At 38.4% G+C, this 17121-nt stretch overlaps 1 protein-coding gene across 1 annotated transcript in view; it reads right to left on the reverse strand.

Moving 5' to 3' along the window:
• SLC15A5 (solute carrier family 15 member 5) overlaps nt 1-17121 on the reverse strand; it is a 35123-nt gene that overhangs the window by 7761 nt on the left and 10241 nt on the right. Inside the window, exons 4-7 of the mRNA XM_072879210.1 lie at nt 14795-15015; nt 12022-12208; nt 7003-7191; nt 2590-2721 (exon numbers count right to left, since the gene is read on the reverse strand). Coding sequence (XP_072735311.1) covers nt 2590-2721; nt 7003-7191; nt 12022-12208; nt 14795-15015 — 729 coding nt within the window. The remainder of the gene's footprint in view (nt 1-2589; nt 2722-7002; nt 7192-12021; nt 12209-14794; nt 15016-17121) is intronic.

A 17121-nucleotide genomic window follows, 5' to 3' on the forward strand; every position in this document is an offset into this window, starting at 1 on the left:
GTCCTGCTCTGCTCTCCACACTGGATGCCTTGGTACTTAATAGTTCTTTGCCTGAGTCATTTAGGTAAGCATTCCTGTTTGTTACCCATCTCTAGGTGATGCTTTTATAGCTCGTAATAAATGAGTAGAGGAATACTCTAAGTCTTCAGGCTGAAGTGTTATAACACAAATGAAGATACAGGAATATCCCCATTATTCACAAGCTGTGAGTTGCATGAATTGTGGTAACTTGGAATAATTAATCTCATTCAAGCGGGGAACACTGGGAAAGAGATACCCAGTGAGATTCTGCTTATTTTTAGAAAGAAAATGTGAGAGCCCAATAATATGTTGTTTACATACTAATAGGGAAAGTAATCTCTAACGCTTCTAACTAGAGCAACAGAGCAAACATTAGACATTTTTCACTATATTTTCTCTAAAGCTTTTCAAGTTTTGCAGAGGACTTCCCTTTTTAGGGGCTTATTCAGACCTATTACAGCACCTTAATCTGAATACAGACTGTCACTGAATCCCTTGGAAATTTGAGTGACTTTTGCTCAGGATAATGGTGGGGTCAGTTCCATCTACAGGAATGGTAGGTCTGACAAAGTTAAAGACATAAGTTACACCTGTTTTTTTTCAAAGCTAAGTAGAGAAGTTTGCCACCCAACTTCATAAGAGTGAGGAGTATTTTAGCCAGAAAACTTTTTCAGTTTGGTCAAAAGTCTTGAGCAAAAAGAGTTAGAACATGGCAAGTGCAGTCTGTGGAGAATTTGGAGAGTTCAGGCTTTCTGGTCCCAGCCAGGATAAGAATTTGAAGGCTCTGATAAAACAGTACATCTGGCAAGAAATGAACATTTTTCTTTTTTGAATCAATTAAATTTTTTCACACAGACTTACAGAAAAAGAATAAATCATCTTGATACAAAATTAGACAAAAATCTACTGAATTGCAAACCAAATGCAAAAATTGATTTCCTCTATTGCTTTGTATAAAAATATTGTATAAAGGAATAAATTACATATATAGTGGCACAACATAGTCAAAATGTTTTGATGCTGACATTATGCTTAATTATTTTATAAATATTTAATTATACCCAAAGTCAAATTGCAGTAAAATATGTCAATGTTACTAAAACAAAATATTTCAACCTTATCAAAATTAATAATTTCCATACTTTTGGGGGGAGGGGAAGAAAAAAAGTCAGCAACAGTCTTTTTTGAAGTGCTAGCTTCACTGAACCTATATTACCTCATGGAAAAAAGAAAAAAAAAATCTATTCCACTGGGGGACATTCAGGGAGCTCTGCTCCCCGTACCGGATGCCTTGGTACTTAATAGTTCTTTGCCTGATTCATTTAGGTAAGCATTCCTGTTTTTTACCCATCTCTAGGTGATGCTTTTATACCTTGTAATAAAATTTTAATTGAATTGTTAACTTAAAAATAGCACTGCATGTCAAAGGACCATTTGTTTGTTCAGATCTTGCAAGTAGCAATTAAAATTTCTTGTCATACTTTCAAAAAAATTCACTTCCCCTTGTTTTTAAGTTATATGGTTCTCTACGTAGGGAAGAGAAGAACTCAAAACTGAACCATGAGCAGTTAAAAATTCTGCAGCTGTGGTCATTGCAATGGTGGTGTGCATTAGGCCCAGCAGTTGTGCTCTATAAGAGAGCAGTTATCTGTAACACAGTAACAACGAAGCTTATCAATGGAAAGCATCTTTAGAAGTACTACTTCAGCAAGTAGAACTATTTCAGATATGTGAACAAAGGGATCCCTGTCCTTTGGTTCATGAACTCAGGTGCTCTACTTTTCAAATTTACTTATGAAACAAGTCCTTTCTGTATTGAACAAAGATTCATCAGCAAAGCAAAAAAGACTTAAAGAAACTCTTGGCCTATCTTGAAGGTCAGCAATCCAGAAAAATCTCCGGTTCAGGGCTTATACTAAATACTCCTCCACAGGCTGAATCTGAAACAGCTCCTTTTGAAACAGTAAGTTCCCTGGGAACTGCAGTATTCATCTGCAAAAGGGTCAAACCACAGTGAGGCCGTATTGTCACAGAATCTGGTTCTTCCAGTAGCTGGGCAAAGGGAGAGGCATAAAGAAGGCAAGAGAGAAGTAGCGGGTCTAGGGGAGCAAATTCCCTAGACAGCTTTGAAACACTCAACCCAACCTCCTTTCCCCTACGACACTGTGGAACAGAAAGGCATGTTCTCCATTCTTTGAAGCACTAATCTTGCTCTCATGGCCAGAGGCTTCCATGTAAGCATGGCTAACACGAACGTACTTCTTCATGAAGATAGAAAGGTGCTTCCTAGACAATTTATTTTCTTGTCTTCCAGAACAGAAGTATAGAGATTGGAGGTGGGGGCTTCCTGCAAGATGCCATCCTCTAATTACTCCAACTATCAAAACTAAGATGACTCATTAAAATTGGATGAATACAGCTGGAAGGCTATTTCCTATCTTAATTCCATCTTAATTGTGAGAGCAAATCAATAAAACTTTGGCATCCCCTTTAATTCTGCTGCCTAATTCTCCAAATCAATAATATTAGAAAACTGCTCAGGAACACCGGTCATGAGCATATGCTTACCTTGAGTGCCTGCGTGGGCTGTCTGAACAAAGAAAGCTCCCATAAAGCAACCAGCTCCATTAAAGAGAGTTAAAAAATGCATGGAAATCCCTCTAATTCTTTCTGGCACAAGCCGGAATGAAAGTAAGGAACCTTAGAAAGGAAGCAGATACAGTTACAGGTTAAAAAAAAAAAAGAGTAAGTGATGGTAGAAGAGAGATAAGACAGAAAAAAATCCAAAGTGTCTCTAATAGGGACTTTCCATATTTTATACAGAGAATGTACTTGCTGCAGAAGGGCAGTCAGATGTGTTAGTATGTACCCTATTAACAAAGGATTATCTAAACTGTTTAAATGAATCTCCGTAACAAACCATCCCACATACAACTATCGATATTCCACAAGTACATAAAGATCTTTCACCCAGAGGGTTGCTTTCACCTTTTAAAACCTCAGGCACAGCAAGACCAGAGAAACACCACCACAGTCAGCAAGCATGGAGACAGCAGACGCGATATTTAACTGCAGGACAGCGGGACCTCCTATGTCAGAGCCAATGCGGCGCGGCCACTAGTAAATACTTCAAAAATCCAGAGCTCCACCTTAACCTGGACCGTTACCTTGCTTTAACTTAAGGCTGGACAATGCTCCTCTTCCCCAGAGAGCAACCCTCAGAGTCACTGGCTAATTTTTAAGACATTATTCCTCGCTTTCTTGCCAGAAGACTAACCAGAAGAAGCAACAGCTTTGGTGGTGAGAGGGAGCTGTAGCATGCCATTGTGGCATGGATGACTATAAATAATTCTACCACTCGTAATTTGGCTAAACTAGGTTACAGTAACAGTAAGTCTTTATGATAGCTGTTCTTTTTGAGTAACTTCTCCCGATTATCAAAACCTTTTGTTTCCTAATTTCACACATTGAGCCCTCATCCACACTTGTTCTCCAAGCCCCAGTGTCTCTGCTTTATTAGTGTTTGAATGACCTCCAGCTTGAGAAACTTGTCAGCAGAGCATCATATTTGGATGCTGAGTTGCCTGAAGCATCTCTGAATACAAATGAAACTTTGCAATCACCATCTTCCACCCTTTTTAATTTGGATGTCCAAATGAGAGCTTTGGAAGCATATTAAAGAAAAGAAAAAAATACCATGGGCAGTGTTTTTTCCTCATTCACAATAGGAACCAAAAGCCTGAGGGCAAGATAAAGCAGGTGAGCCTGGGACACCATCTGTAGATGCAACAGTACAGTCTGAAACATCGTTCAGTCAGTGTCCTAACTAATTTGAATCACTAAGAGCCTACAAAGTTTTTGGTTATTCCTCCCTTCTAAAAGCAGGGGTGCAAAACATGCATCTTGGCCAAATTCAGCTTGGGTAATTGCATCCTACTTACCTAAATTACCCCTGCTGTTTCAATTGCATACTCTGTTCCTCGCTTCTCCCACGGTGCTGCTGTGAACTATTAAACAGCTGCTGCATTTCACCCCGGAGACTATTGCGTTTCATCGGTGGGTGAAGTGATCCCCAATATATCCTTTAACTAACAGAGCTGTTTGTTACAAGGCTTCTCATTCCTAAGGGCTTTGAGACATGTTGATGGGCAGATGATATTCTTGCAGCACTTCAGCAAACACCGCAAATCTGCTAACCCTTTGTAGGGCAAAGCAGCTACAGTGCACCAGACGGCTTGGACACCGGCAGTGTAACACAGCTGCTGTGGCCAGCAGGCTGGCTTCCCATCACCAGCTATCTCATGCACTGTGGGGGCAAATGCCTGCTAATATTGTCCCATAGGATGGAGTTGTTTGGGGTCTTTTTTTGTGGTGGTATTTTTGGGGGTTTTTGGGCGTTTTGTGGTGTTTGGGGGTCTTTGTTTTGGTTTTTTTGTTGTTGGTTTTTTAAATCAGTGGGCTTTAAAAGAGTGATTTCCTAGTTTAAACCAAGCTGGGGTTACAAATTCAAGCTGTCAGAGGCCTGTCAGATCTTACATTCTAACACAGTGGAGGAGAGCAATTATTTTGTCATTGTTTTATTTTATTTTTTAAAGACTACCTCAGTGCTAGGGAAATCTTAAATGCTGATATTATTCTAAGAGATGCTCATGCCACCTGAAGCAGATGATTATATAAAACTCCTAACAACAAGATAATGAAATGTATTGTATAAACACAACTGTAAGTATCAGGACTCAAATGTAGATAAAGAGTTCAATATGCCAAATCAAGTTCCTCTAACCAAGCACTTCAGAAATGAGATATCTCCTCTCTTCCCTCTGATTACAAGTGTGAACATTTCTGTCTTCAACTTGGATCATGTACTCTCAGGTCAAGTAAATTATTATGATAATTGAATTTGACCTTCTGCATAACAAAGGCAGTAAAATGTCAGGAAAGGTGAAACAACTATTTAAGTGTCTAGGCTGTCATTACTATCCATGGAGATCCACTGAATGGTTCCTGAACAGCAATTCAGTTCAAATTGAAGTAGAAACATAGAGCTCAGTTCAGTAGCCTGAATACAGATGCCCAGTGTGCCTGAAATGCTCTAGTGCACCTTAGCCATCTGCATGGGGCTTTCCGATAAGGTGCAAGATCTACAGGAAAATCATGCTCTTCTCCAGCTGCAGCTGGAGGCCACACAGGTACCGTAAAAGAGCCTGCTTGCCCTGCGTGCAAGGCCTAGACACTCCATGACAAATGGTGCCAGACACCTATGTGTGTGAATGAAGGCCTGCATCCCGATTGACTACAGTAATAATGTACTATTTTAGGTACATACCTTTAGTTTTCTACATGCAAGTCTCAAAATCAGACTTAGTCCCATTTACCTGGGTTCTTGAATCACACCTCTAACTGCAGCTCTTAGCAAGATGCTTAATCTTTATTTAAATGGGGAAGACAACTTTTCTTCCTAAGAAATTCTAATCACAATCCTTTCAAAAGATTAAAAAAAAAAAAAGGATCTTTATTTCTTTTCTAAAGGCTAATGTCATCTTCCAGTCATTGGACTTCTGTTGTGTCCCAGCATGCTAGATTAAAAAGCCTTATTCTACCAGAAATATTCTTCTCATGCTTCTGCATGAGAAGACTGTAAGCAAGCCACCTCTTAACCTTTTTTTTTTGTTAAGCTAAACAGAGAAGGTCACAGTTTTCAGTTACACTTAGCCTGTAACCTAGAAACCACATTACCTGCCTAGAAACCTGTCTCAGTTAAGTACTTGAGAGCTATCGGATGAAGAGGTATTATGAAAGTGCTAAGTATTTAAAACTAGTGAAAATTACCTTTTTAGTGACAGACTGTGACCCACAGCTCTCAGTAGTCTTACAGTGTAAGAATGAAGCTGAGACACTGAAGTTATTTCCTGCTCTTAAATAAAAAATCTGAACATTTCTGGGGTTGTACTGGAACAATAGACACTCAACCTGTAGAATTAAATGCCTGCAGAGATCAGCTAGTCAATTACTTTACCTGTGTCTCTTTAAGTGAATGTTGATTAGATTATTTTTGTAATACTAACTTTTTTTTTTTAAGCTCTGCAAGGTTAAAACACTGGCAAGCACTCTGCGTGCTCCTCAGAAGAAAATAAACCTCAGGAATGTCACTGTAGATGTGGAATGGTAAATTATGGAAGGGAGAGAAGGTTCAGACTCACAATCAAGAGCATGTCTACATAATTTATGGATGGCAGGCGTGAGCTAAGCTCTGCCTGTGCTCTGCAAAACAGGAGTGTTTATCTCTGGCTCCATGCCACAAGCTAAGACACGATGCTCTGTGCAAGCATGTTCGCATGACTCCCAGTTAGAGCACAAAAATCTTGCATGTGCCTACAATATTCTCCAGGTTAGCCTGTCAGTTGAATTGTGTTACCCGCCTGCATATGCTCTGTGTCCATGAAAAACATGTAATAATTCTATTAGCTGGGGCCACAAATGACAAGGGTTAAGCTAAATTGCTTCAGCTTGCTTTGACTGTGGCCTAAAAAATGCCCATAGACCATAACCACAGCTCAGCTGTCATGTGCGTATTTGTTCTGTCTCAAGGAAATCATCACAGAAGAGTTCAGGTCAGAAGGGACCTCAGGAGCTCATCTGGTCCAGCCCCCACCTGAAGCAGGTTCAGCTTCAAGACCAGTCACGCATCCAAGCCCAGAGTCCCACCGCTCCAATCATCCCGCCCCGAACGGTGGGTTACGCACCCCGGGGACCTGAGTGGGCTGTGTCACCTTCCAGTTAATCTGGAACAACGTCATTGCTCACTGAGTTACAGCCAGAAAGACAAATTATGCTACTCTGCAGCAGGTAAAGGACAGATCTGCTCATTAAGCCCGTGGAAGAGAGCCAGGGATAAAATATCAGATGACAGTAATTATTTTTAGGAAGCTGATATAATTCTCTGCAAATCAGGACACTTTTAGCCTATTAGATTTTACTTACAGGAGGGAGTTACCAAAGCTTCAGCCACTCCAAGTAGGATATACTGAGGAGCTAAGTGGAAGCAAGGCATGGAGGAGACCAGGAGAACCTCCTCGGAAAGCATCTGCTCCACCTGAGGGAAGTGCTTTCGGTGTATTTCAGAGAAGCCAGCAACCATCACGGAAAGTGCAGCAGATAACTGACCTACAACTGGGTAAAGAGCAGAGAGAGCATTCACCAAGGTTGTAGTTACAGGATTATCATGTATTTAGAATGAAGCAGAGTCCCAGGAGATGCAAAAGAAGCTTCCCCTCTTCATCCTCCTCCCCAATACATCCTCTCTGAACAAAAACATGGTCAAAGAGTACTTGCTACACCATAAGCCTAACTAAATATATGGCAAAGGGACACCAGCTCAACACAGAAAGAATTCAGGGATGCAGAATAAATGAGAGAGGAAAAACTTTTCTGAAGAGCAAAGTTGCAAAGAATTTTTTTTTTTTTTTTTTTTTTTTTAAGATGAGGGGAGGTAAGAAAGGAGGAGAGAGAGAAAAGGCGGCAGCCCTTCCAGATATCACAAGAGATTGGGTGGGAATAAGGCTACCACACAGGAGAAATGCTCCTATTCAAGCAGCAATAAGATTCTGAAATATACACATACACCATATGCTTTACCCATTTGTTTTCTATACAAAAAGAAGTAGTGCAGGCAGTTGAAATACTGGATTTCTAAGGCTGCAGGCCATGGTAGATGGGAGAGAAAGATCAGCAGTGCATATCCACATCTCAGGAGATCAAACATTCCTACATTTTCCCCTTTCCCTCCACTATAGAGTTCTCCTGACCTATTTTTGACAGCTTGTTGCATAGTGCATTTGCTGGACTGTTTAACATTTTAGGATGAGATGAGCTGCATTACCAGAAGAGATAATCTCTAGCTTTCTACGTGTTTACACATAAGCTGTTGGACTACAGTTGCCTCCTGCATTCTTCAGTTGTCCTGAAGAAGTATCACTGCATGATCCATAAGATACTGGATCCATAATACATTTCGATATATTACTGCACACGCAATGCGTGGAGTCTTACTGCCTGCTTCAGTGGTAAGGCACAAGTACAAGTACTGGACCAGCACACAGGTTAGAAAAAAAACTCTATATGTTTAGCCTCATAATGCAAGAAAAAGCTTCTAAAACTCAGATGTATTTTAAATACCACACACTTCACCACACATTGCATAGAGGATACTATTTAAATGTATTATTTTATATTTCTTGATGTTGACAGTATGAAATGGTTGTAACCTCTCAGAAAACACAAAGAATGCGGTTTCCAAGTAAGTCTCCTGAACTTGAAACATTTATAGTTCTGATGTTTTGAGCTCCCATTGATTTTGACTAAGTTTGTGATTCCTCAGCATTTCTAAGCTATAATGTAAGTACAGGTGTGAGAATTTGGTTTCTTTTGACAGCTTTGGCTCAAATACCTGGACTGTGCACTGTTTTACCCATAAGAAACCTCATCTCACTTCATGACTGGAAATTGTTACATTTACTAGATTTGATGTCGACATTCAAAAGCTTTTGTTTCATTTTATATTTATAATATATATAGGTAAAGTTTGTCTCTTTGGGTGCCAGGACAGAAGAGGCAGAAAACTCATATAGCTAAGTGGCCTTAGCCTTGTTATTTTTTTGCATGCATCTCTGTCTTCTCTCAGCAAACTCTCACACCTTTCCACCAGCAGAGTTTTCCTGCTTTTTCAGAACTTTAAATACCCTGTCCCCCACCTAACCTGAGGCCTGGAAGCTGTTTTGCTGTTAAGGCCCCTCTAGTGGTTAATAAGAGCATCAATGAGTTATTGCTTGAAAATTGATGACGAGAGGGAATTCAACAGCATTTTCTAGCCAACGCACCTTATCAAGGCCAGGTATAAAGCCCTCAAGGAGCTTCTTGTAATCTATGAAAGCAAGAGTTCTCCTAGTGAAAAATTATGTTAGTACTAAAGAAACCTCAAGCAGTTCGATATTACTACACAGTGCTATATTTTAAGCATTTTCCTTGCTAAAAGCCAAAACATTTCAGAAAAAGTAACCTCTGAATGCCCAACAATTGTAATATTTCTTTTAAGACATTATATGGCAGAGGAAGAAACTGAGAGCTGTGGAGACCTGGTTTTCCCCCTACCTCTTCTCCCTTTAGTCCTCTTTAAAACAAACAGTTTGGAATGACCATCTGATGCTTTGGTTTTACAGGAGAACAGGCTGTTTTAGGAACACTGGGGGTTGATTCTAGGACAAGGATGTTTATATTATCTGGAGACTAAAGTTGTATTGGACCTTTGTGAATACCTAATCTCATATCCTGAGTAAAACAGGTCAAAGAGCTTTCCGGAAATGAATACTTGTTCAAACTAGACCATCTTTTAGGGAGAAATGGTCATCATCAAGTCCTAAATCACCTAAATCATCTCCACCACTGGACTGGAGGCTTGCTTTTGTGTACTGTACGGAGAGCTATTCCCCACATCACTCTTGTATGGAGTAAATCCAAGGCTTAAGACATTTCAGTATAATCAGGCATTAAGAATATTAGAGCAAGAACTTCTATGGCTCAGGTACTTCAGCTAGAGCCTCTTGCCTGTAGCTGATGGACAACTACCCAGCAGACACACACCTTCAGTTCTCTGCTGAATCTTCTAATTGACTAAATCAAGTAGCATAAAATACATTAAAAAAAACCCAAAACAACTATGAAATTGGAAAAACTCTAAATTTACCAAATACTCATGTTTTTCATAAAGATTCTCAATATATTTTGGACACAACCTAAATTCACTTTAAGATTTTAACATTTTTTAGATCATACCTAATCTACAAATAAACCAACAACTATAGAGAAAGTAACAGAGATTACAGTTTTCATGTAGATCCTTATTACAGAGCAATCAGATATTTCAGTTCAACATTGGCTGCATGGCTCGTCCTTGAAAACTGTTATTCTTAACATACTGAAAATTTCCAGAAAACTATTTAAATTTCTTCCTCTTACAAGACTTGAATTAAAATATAGTTATAGGCTGGCTTAACACCAACAGTCTATTTATACTTTCAATTTTGTCCCTGAAAATAATTGTGAACCTAATTAACTGTTGGCAAAAATATTGGCACTCAGAGGTCTACCATATTTGCAGGTGCAGTCATATACATGGATATCCAAAGCCATCGCCTGTACTCACAGATATTTTTATGCCTCAGGTAATTTATCACCCCTAACAGGAGGCTATTTTAATAAATGAAGCTATTAAGAATAAACCACTGCATATATTCTACTGCTGTTCAACATAACAGGATAGAACATTAATACTAACTTGAAATTTCCATGGTTTTAAGGAAAATTATTATCTGAATGTGCTTTTTGTGTTTTAATGCAGATGTTATTTTAAAAACTAGGGTAATTGCAACCTGCTGCGTTATATGCATCTGGTTTGTATAAAACTTAATAACACTCTTAATTAGGCTAATTTAGTCAGATTAATACCTCTGTGTGTGTCAGTACTCACTGTGCTGCTTGCATTGGGGCACTGAATTAATAGTAGCACACTGAGAAAATAGTCGTTTATAAATATTTTTGTCTGAGGTTTGTAATGCAGGCTGGAAGATAAAAAAATGTAGGAAGTTTAATGATAGTATCTACAAAAGGGAATAGTTTTAAGTGAACACAGAATGGAAGCTGATTTTCTGGTCATTTTCTGTAGCTGATATCAGAAGAGGGTTGCAGAGGATCCCTCCAGATCCAAGAACGTAAGAGGTTTAGGGGTAGGGGGTAATTAAAACAAACAATCAAAGCACACACACACACAAAACGACAAAACCAAAAAACCCCCCAAACCCACAAAAAAACAACATCGGAAGGAGGTTCAACCCCTACTAAAGCCATCATTACTTCTAGGCTATGAATTTCTCTGAAATGAGTGCCAATCTGCAAGCCTGAGTTTACAACACTTACTGTTGAAAACGTTGGGACTCACAACAGAGATGACTTCTTTGTATCACTTCTGTGAGAAAGAGATAATACTTCACCTCTGTAGATGCCTCTTTGCTTTACTTTAAGTGAGTGTACAGTAAGGTATGTTGCAGTTTAGGATTTTAATAAATAAAATTACTAAACACCTGGACCATTATCCCATACTACATATTCAAATGAAAATTCTAGTACTAGAGAGGAAAGCTGTACCTCTCCATGTGTACCTTCCACCTGTGAAATGCTCAGCCTGCTCAATGGGAACAGCAGTACAGCTATACGCATCCATTTGTTTTATGTAGTTGTCTACATGTTTTCTTTTGCTCTACAGTTCTAGAAACACCTATTGCAGACATAGACTTAGACTAGATACTTTTAGTTCACTTGGGACGAAACTGGAATAAACTGTACTAGCAATAATACAATTTCACTCTTATAAGCTGCAGTACTAATGTTGATGCAGTTATAGCATAAAAATGTAATAAAAACAAAGCCTTTATTCATAACCTAATTATTTAAATCCAAACTCATAGTTTTGAGCGACAGAACATTTCTCCAGTATCAGAGAGCAATTGAAGGACTCTCCTATTGCCAAAAAAGACTTCCAAAGTAAATTAACTTTCCAAAAGTTAATGGATAAACAAATGTATAGAAGAGAACCAAGTCAGAGTAAGTCTCAAGCCTAAATGGTTAGTACCGTTTCTCTCACCAGTTCCCTTGGATGACTCCTAGTTATTTGTGAGTGTGTCTCAAAAATTTTTATTTGTCAGAAGAGCCTCAATCTCTGTCCTAAACAAAAGCTATCAATTTTTTCTTTATATCTAGTGTGTTTTTTCAGGACTGTCTTTTCATCAACTCCTTTGAAACATATTCACCTCAGAGTCATCCCAAAACAAGTCCATCTTAATATTTATAGCCAGAAGTAATTGTATAGGATCATCCATCACCTACTGTAGTTTCTCTTTCAAAACCAGAATACATATCAAAACTGTATAAACATATGTACTTTATACATACCAATGTATATTGTTGGAGAATGCCCAGTGCCTTTGGAACTAAAGAGACACAAGTTAATGCATTCCAAAATAGGAACAAGAATCAGTAGTGGCACAATGCTTATCACATTCATTGCTGCAACTGGCAAGACAAATCCACTGAAGTTCAAGTTGGAATTCATGGTTTGAAGATAATATCCTGAAGGAATCTGTATTGAAGAATAAAACCCCACTCCATTAGTACACCAGTTACCTTTCATGGATAAGATTTTGTTTTACTATATTTGGAAACTTCTCCAACTCTTTTCCTTCTGAAGAAATCACTGTAAACCAAATACCTGCTGGCCAAAAGGAATGACCATTCATGATGAAAGCCTTCCAGATGGTGACATTCTTGTTCTCTGCCAGAATGCAACATTTTCCTTCTACTTCATTTGCTCCTCAGTTTAACAAATCTAAGCAGTGGCCCATTACTTTATTCGATCATTCCTAGCTAGAGCTATCAGCCAATATACTCAATTGTTCTGCTTAATACTTTAGTCACTACTTCTTCATAGACAGTGCTTAACAGAACAGAATTTTAGAATAGCAAGATGCAGTTATTTTGAATTTCCGATTGTACACTCAAGGTGGGAGTAATTTTTAAGACACTCTTGCCAGCACACGGCTTTAAAAGCTACAGGGAAGGAAGATTTGGCCACAGTCTTAGAATCAGTTTAGTGTGACTCACAGCCATAGCAGCTATATAAAGGACTTCCTTTTACTTCTGGGAATTGAAAACAGAAGAAAACAAATAATCAGATGAGCAACCCACCAATGACAATCATCAGTGTATTAAATCAAGTAGATTTGTAAGACTGTCTCTCACTTCAAGAGCAAATAATTTCTCCTGCTTGTGTGAGGCTCTACAGAAGATCCGTTGAGTTTATTTAAAAACAAAACAACCAACCAAACCCAAACAAACCACAATGGCTTCTACCAACAGATTTTTCAGGGTGGGTTTTTTTTTGTGTGTGTGATTATTTGTTTGTTTTTGGGTTTTTTTGATTTTTTTTTTTAAGATGCTTGATTAACTAAGCATTGCAATTTCATGTGCAGCTGGGAGTTATAATCCACTCCATTTTACAGACTGATGGGAAAGGAAAGAGAGGTAACTCGAGCAATTCACAGATTACAGTCATGACAGAGCTACAAAGAAACCATGTAGAACTGGTTTCTTTACTTCTGTTTTTAGAGAGTTCTGGATTCCTGAAGTATTCTGCATGGCTCTTCAACATGACTGGCAATGCCAAATCCAGGTATAATACTACTGCTTTATAGCTGTCTGAAAATTAATGTATAGTTAGTAACTGAGCTCTAGGGTTTCTCATCAATGGTTATAGTCAACCCTACTCACTAGGAGTCTGTTCAGTGCTAAAGAATTACTCAAATGCTAGCTCTTAATAAAAATATTTTTTACCTACATTCCACCTCCAAAAGAAGATACAAATTGTAAAAGGGTGAATAAATGGCAACAGAACTATGAAAAAATCAGAACTGAGACAAATTTTGTTGGTTCCTTCTTTCTACTGCCTATTGCAAATCAGAATTGACTTCTTAATAGGAATTAAAATATCATCAACATGAATCACAGGCACTGAAAGATGTTAACTTAATAATATGGAGAAAATACCGTTAATCTTTACAAAAAAGATACTGACTTATTGCCTAGTCTAAGAAAGAGCCTTAAACTTATTGGGATTTCTGCCAAAGGAATAAAAGTCTTCTGTTTCAGCAGCACAAGTACTTTTTTCTAGATATATACCTGATTATTACAAGTCCAATTAACAATATCTGGTTCATTTCCATCTGGTCATTAATGCATAGGCTCGGCCATATGTGTGCATTTGTTGGTTTAGGGTGGGGGGTTTGTGTTTGCTTGGATTTTTTGTGCTTTTGGGGGGACGGGGAGGGAAGAGGAGAAAGAATGAAGCAGATGGATGGGAATGTAGAATGATGGCAAGAGGGAGTGTCAATAAAGCATTATACAGTACATATTTGTAAGAATTTCCTTAAGCAGCATTTTAACACCAATAAGGAAAAATTAATTTCCAAGCCAGCTCATAAATTTGCTATGCCAGTTGCCAAGGGGTAAGCTACCTCAAACTCCTGCTTAGCCAGGATCATCCAGACAGAAATGAATCTGAAGGAATCATGTCAGCTTAAGTAGCTTCTTGACACATTTACATTTATATGACATACACACACTCAGAAGCGGAAAGAACCATGTAGCCTGATAGAGAGGCTGTGAAAGGACTGTTTCTTTCCACAAATGGAAAATCACCCATTTCCAGTGTAGGTACACTACCCACATAATCCCGCCAAAACAGTAGGAGCAATATGCAACCAAAAGAGCAAATAAAGATTTTCTAAAGATTTTCTCCCAAAAATGTAAGTGAACATTTAAGAAATTGGAAAATCAGATTTTTTCAAAAGAATGCTGAGCCTGAGTCTCTGATAACTGTAACATGGCAGTGTGAGGAACATGGGACTCTTAACACTAGATGTTTCAGCCAGTAAGGGTTCAGAGAAATAAGTAGGAAGCAGTCACACAAGCTCCTTCACGAGTCTTGATAAAGTTGATTTTACTTATTTGATGAAAAGAGAGGATGTAACAAGGTATATTCTCAGGTAACAAACTACTCTGCAAGGTTGCTCTGCTAGTAAGGCAACAGTTAAAAAAACGCATATCTAGAAACATAGTAGTAAACACGTCAGTATTTTTCAAGATTTTTGTTTAAAAGCTGTGTACCCACCTGCATAATACACGTTCTGTATAGAATTTGGAAAGCAAACAACGGGAAGAGCCTGGCAAGAGACTTTGTGCTTTCCACCTGAGTCTCACTGTACTGACCACCATAGTTTTCCTTGGCGTGATCTAGCCAGTTTGTCATGCCTCCGCTAAAGTAGCGATATCGCACGCAGCACATTTTCAGTGCACTAGCAATTACCCCAAAAGTCGTCAGCAGGGAACTGTCTGCAAACAATCAGAGACATTGGTATGCTTTTACATGCTGCCAAAACAAACAAGACAAGACAAATCACTTTGGGAGGGAAAATACAACCTGATATATTCACCTTTATTGTCTTTTTGGGGAGGGGGAAGGCAATAACAGTCTGGATTTGTTCCAAAACATTCCTTTTTGGAAGCCAGTTGGTTCACAACCTAATTGTTACAAAAGGAATCCAGCCCAACATCCACAGAGAAAAGTGCCTTTTGCTACCAGTTATTTAACACACCACAATTTGTTGCTGTGGTTGAAGCAGGCAAAGTACTACTTTGCTTTGCTTTTGCTTTCTATTGATTGAATGAGGTTAGTTTTTAATTCAAGACAGTAATGAAATATCGCATATCTGCTGAAGCCCAGCAAGGAAGGGTAGTAGTGAAGTGAAAAGGAAAAGGAGCTCAGAAGAGGGCTGATGAGATAAGAGAATTTTCATGGATGCATTTCAAAGCCAGAAATATTATCTCAGGACTTCCAGGTAGCATCTGGTGGGACAGAAGTTCCCAGTCTAGTATTTGGCATGTTAAAACTTGACCATTGGTTACTAGGTTCAGGAATTGCTAACTTGGTTGTCAGACTCAGAGGCAATGGAACTAAAACAAGGATAAAACTGTTAGCTTCAGGCTTAGGAACACAGATTAATTTACCTTTGGTAAGTTGCTGATCCACACAAACAGGGGTTACAGCACTTCTCTGCTTTTCTGAGAGTGTTGAAGCACTACAATAACTGGGGTATCTATAAATAAATACTTTCCAAAAGCTACAGTGAACTAAGAAGATGGGAGAGGGAAAGATGTCTCCCTACTATCTCTGGTATGGAAATTATTTTCTAGAAATATCCATTGACACCTACTGGAAGCACTTGCTCTAGAGTACTAAGAAAGGGAATTTTATTAGATAACTAACGTTTAAAATTCTGTTTAGCATTAACCTGTAGACTGTTGGCACTGTTGAATAAGATCTGAAAGAGAGAGCATATCAAAGCTTGCAAACACAGAGAGTTGGTACTGTTTTTATTGTTCTGTATGACTGTACTAGGCAGGTGTTCTTACCACTCATTGTAAGTGACGTTTAAGTTTAGGATCTAGACTATTTCAAGACCAAATCAGAAAACTAAAAGAAAAATATGCAGACTTCCAGAGTAACTTGACTAAGAAGCTAACCAGAGAACAAGTGGGACTTGGGGCTCTTGTCAAAGCAGAGTTATTTTCTGAAGTAAAAAAAGATAGCAGAAAACTCAGTATCAGCTCAACTCATTGGCAGAGCTAGTAATTACATGTTTTAGGTCAGAGAAGTGATAATCTTTTGCTTTGCCATACACTAGAGGTTGGACATTCACAAAGAATGAATTAAAAGCAGTAAAGTGGTGTTATTACTGTTCTACAAGGGTTTGAACCCAGTCAGTGTTGAAATCAGAAGATGCGCAGAGTACCTCATGACAAGACTAGAAGGCAGCTAAAACAGAGTGACAACATGGCTGTGTCCTGGTTTATCTGACCTAGTCTTGAAGGTAGGCAGGGCCATCTCCTTTCATTTGGAACAGAAGATGTTGAGCAGACTCTTCTTTCTTACTATTGTTGAAAAAAAGACTAAAATGGACAACAAATCCTGACAAATACTAATGGATCAGCTGAAGCCCTCTTTAATGTAATTTCCACCAACTACCTAGGAAACATTATTTTGTATGAGGCAAAACAGACAACTATATTATTTATACTATATTGTGTTTCTCAGCATGGAATTCCAGCAGATTATAAGATCTAGTAAACTGGGAAGATAAAGCTGCTTGAAGTTGTAGTTCCAAAATCAACTTGAATGACAAACAGACCTAATCAATATCAAGAGGATTTTGCCAATGATGTAGTTAGAATAAGTGTCTCACCCTTTCTTTAAAAGAAAACAAGTAAACCCCACAGAACTTCATAGTGGTGAATTATTGAGATTACAAATCTGATCAGCTAGCAAGAGGCATGTTTAAAAGCATAAATATTTATACCAGTACACATTGTGTAGATCAACATCATATACTCTATACTTGTATTTCTAATGTTTTCTTAAAAAAAGTAAAATCTATCTAT

This window comes from Ciconia boyciana, chromosome 1 (assembly GCF_034638445.1).
Source record: "Ciconia boyciana chromosome 1, ASM3463844v1, whole genome shotgun sequence".
NCBI lineage: Eukaryota > Metazoa > Chordata > Aves > Ciconiiformes > Ciconiidae > Ciconia > Ciconia boyciana.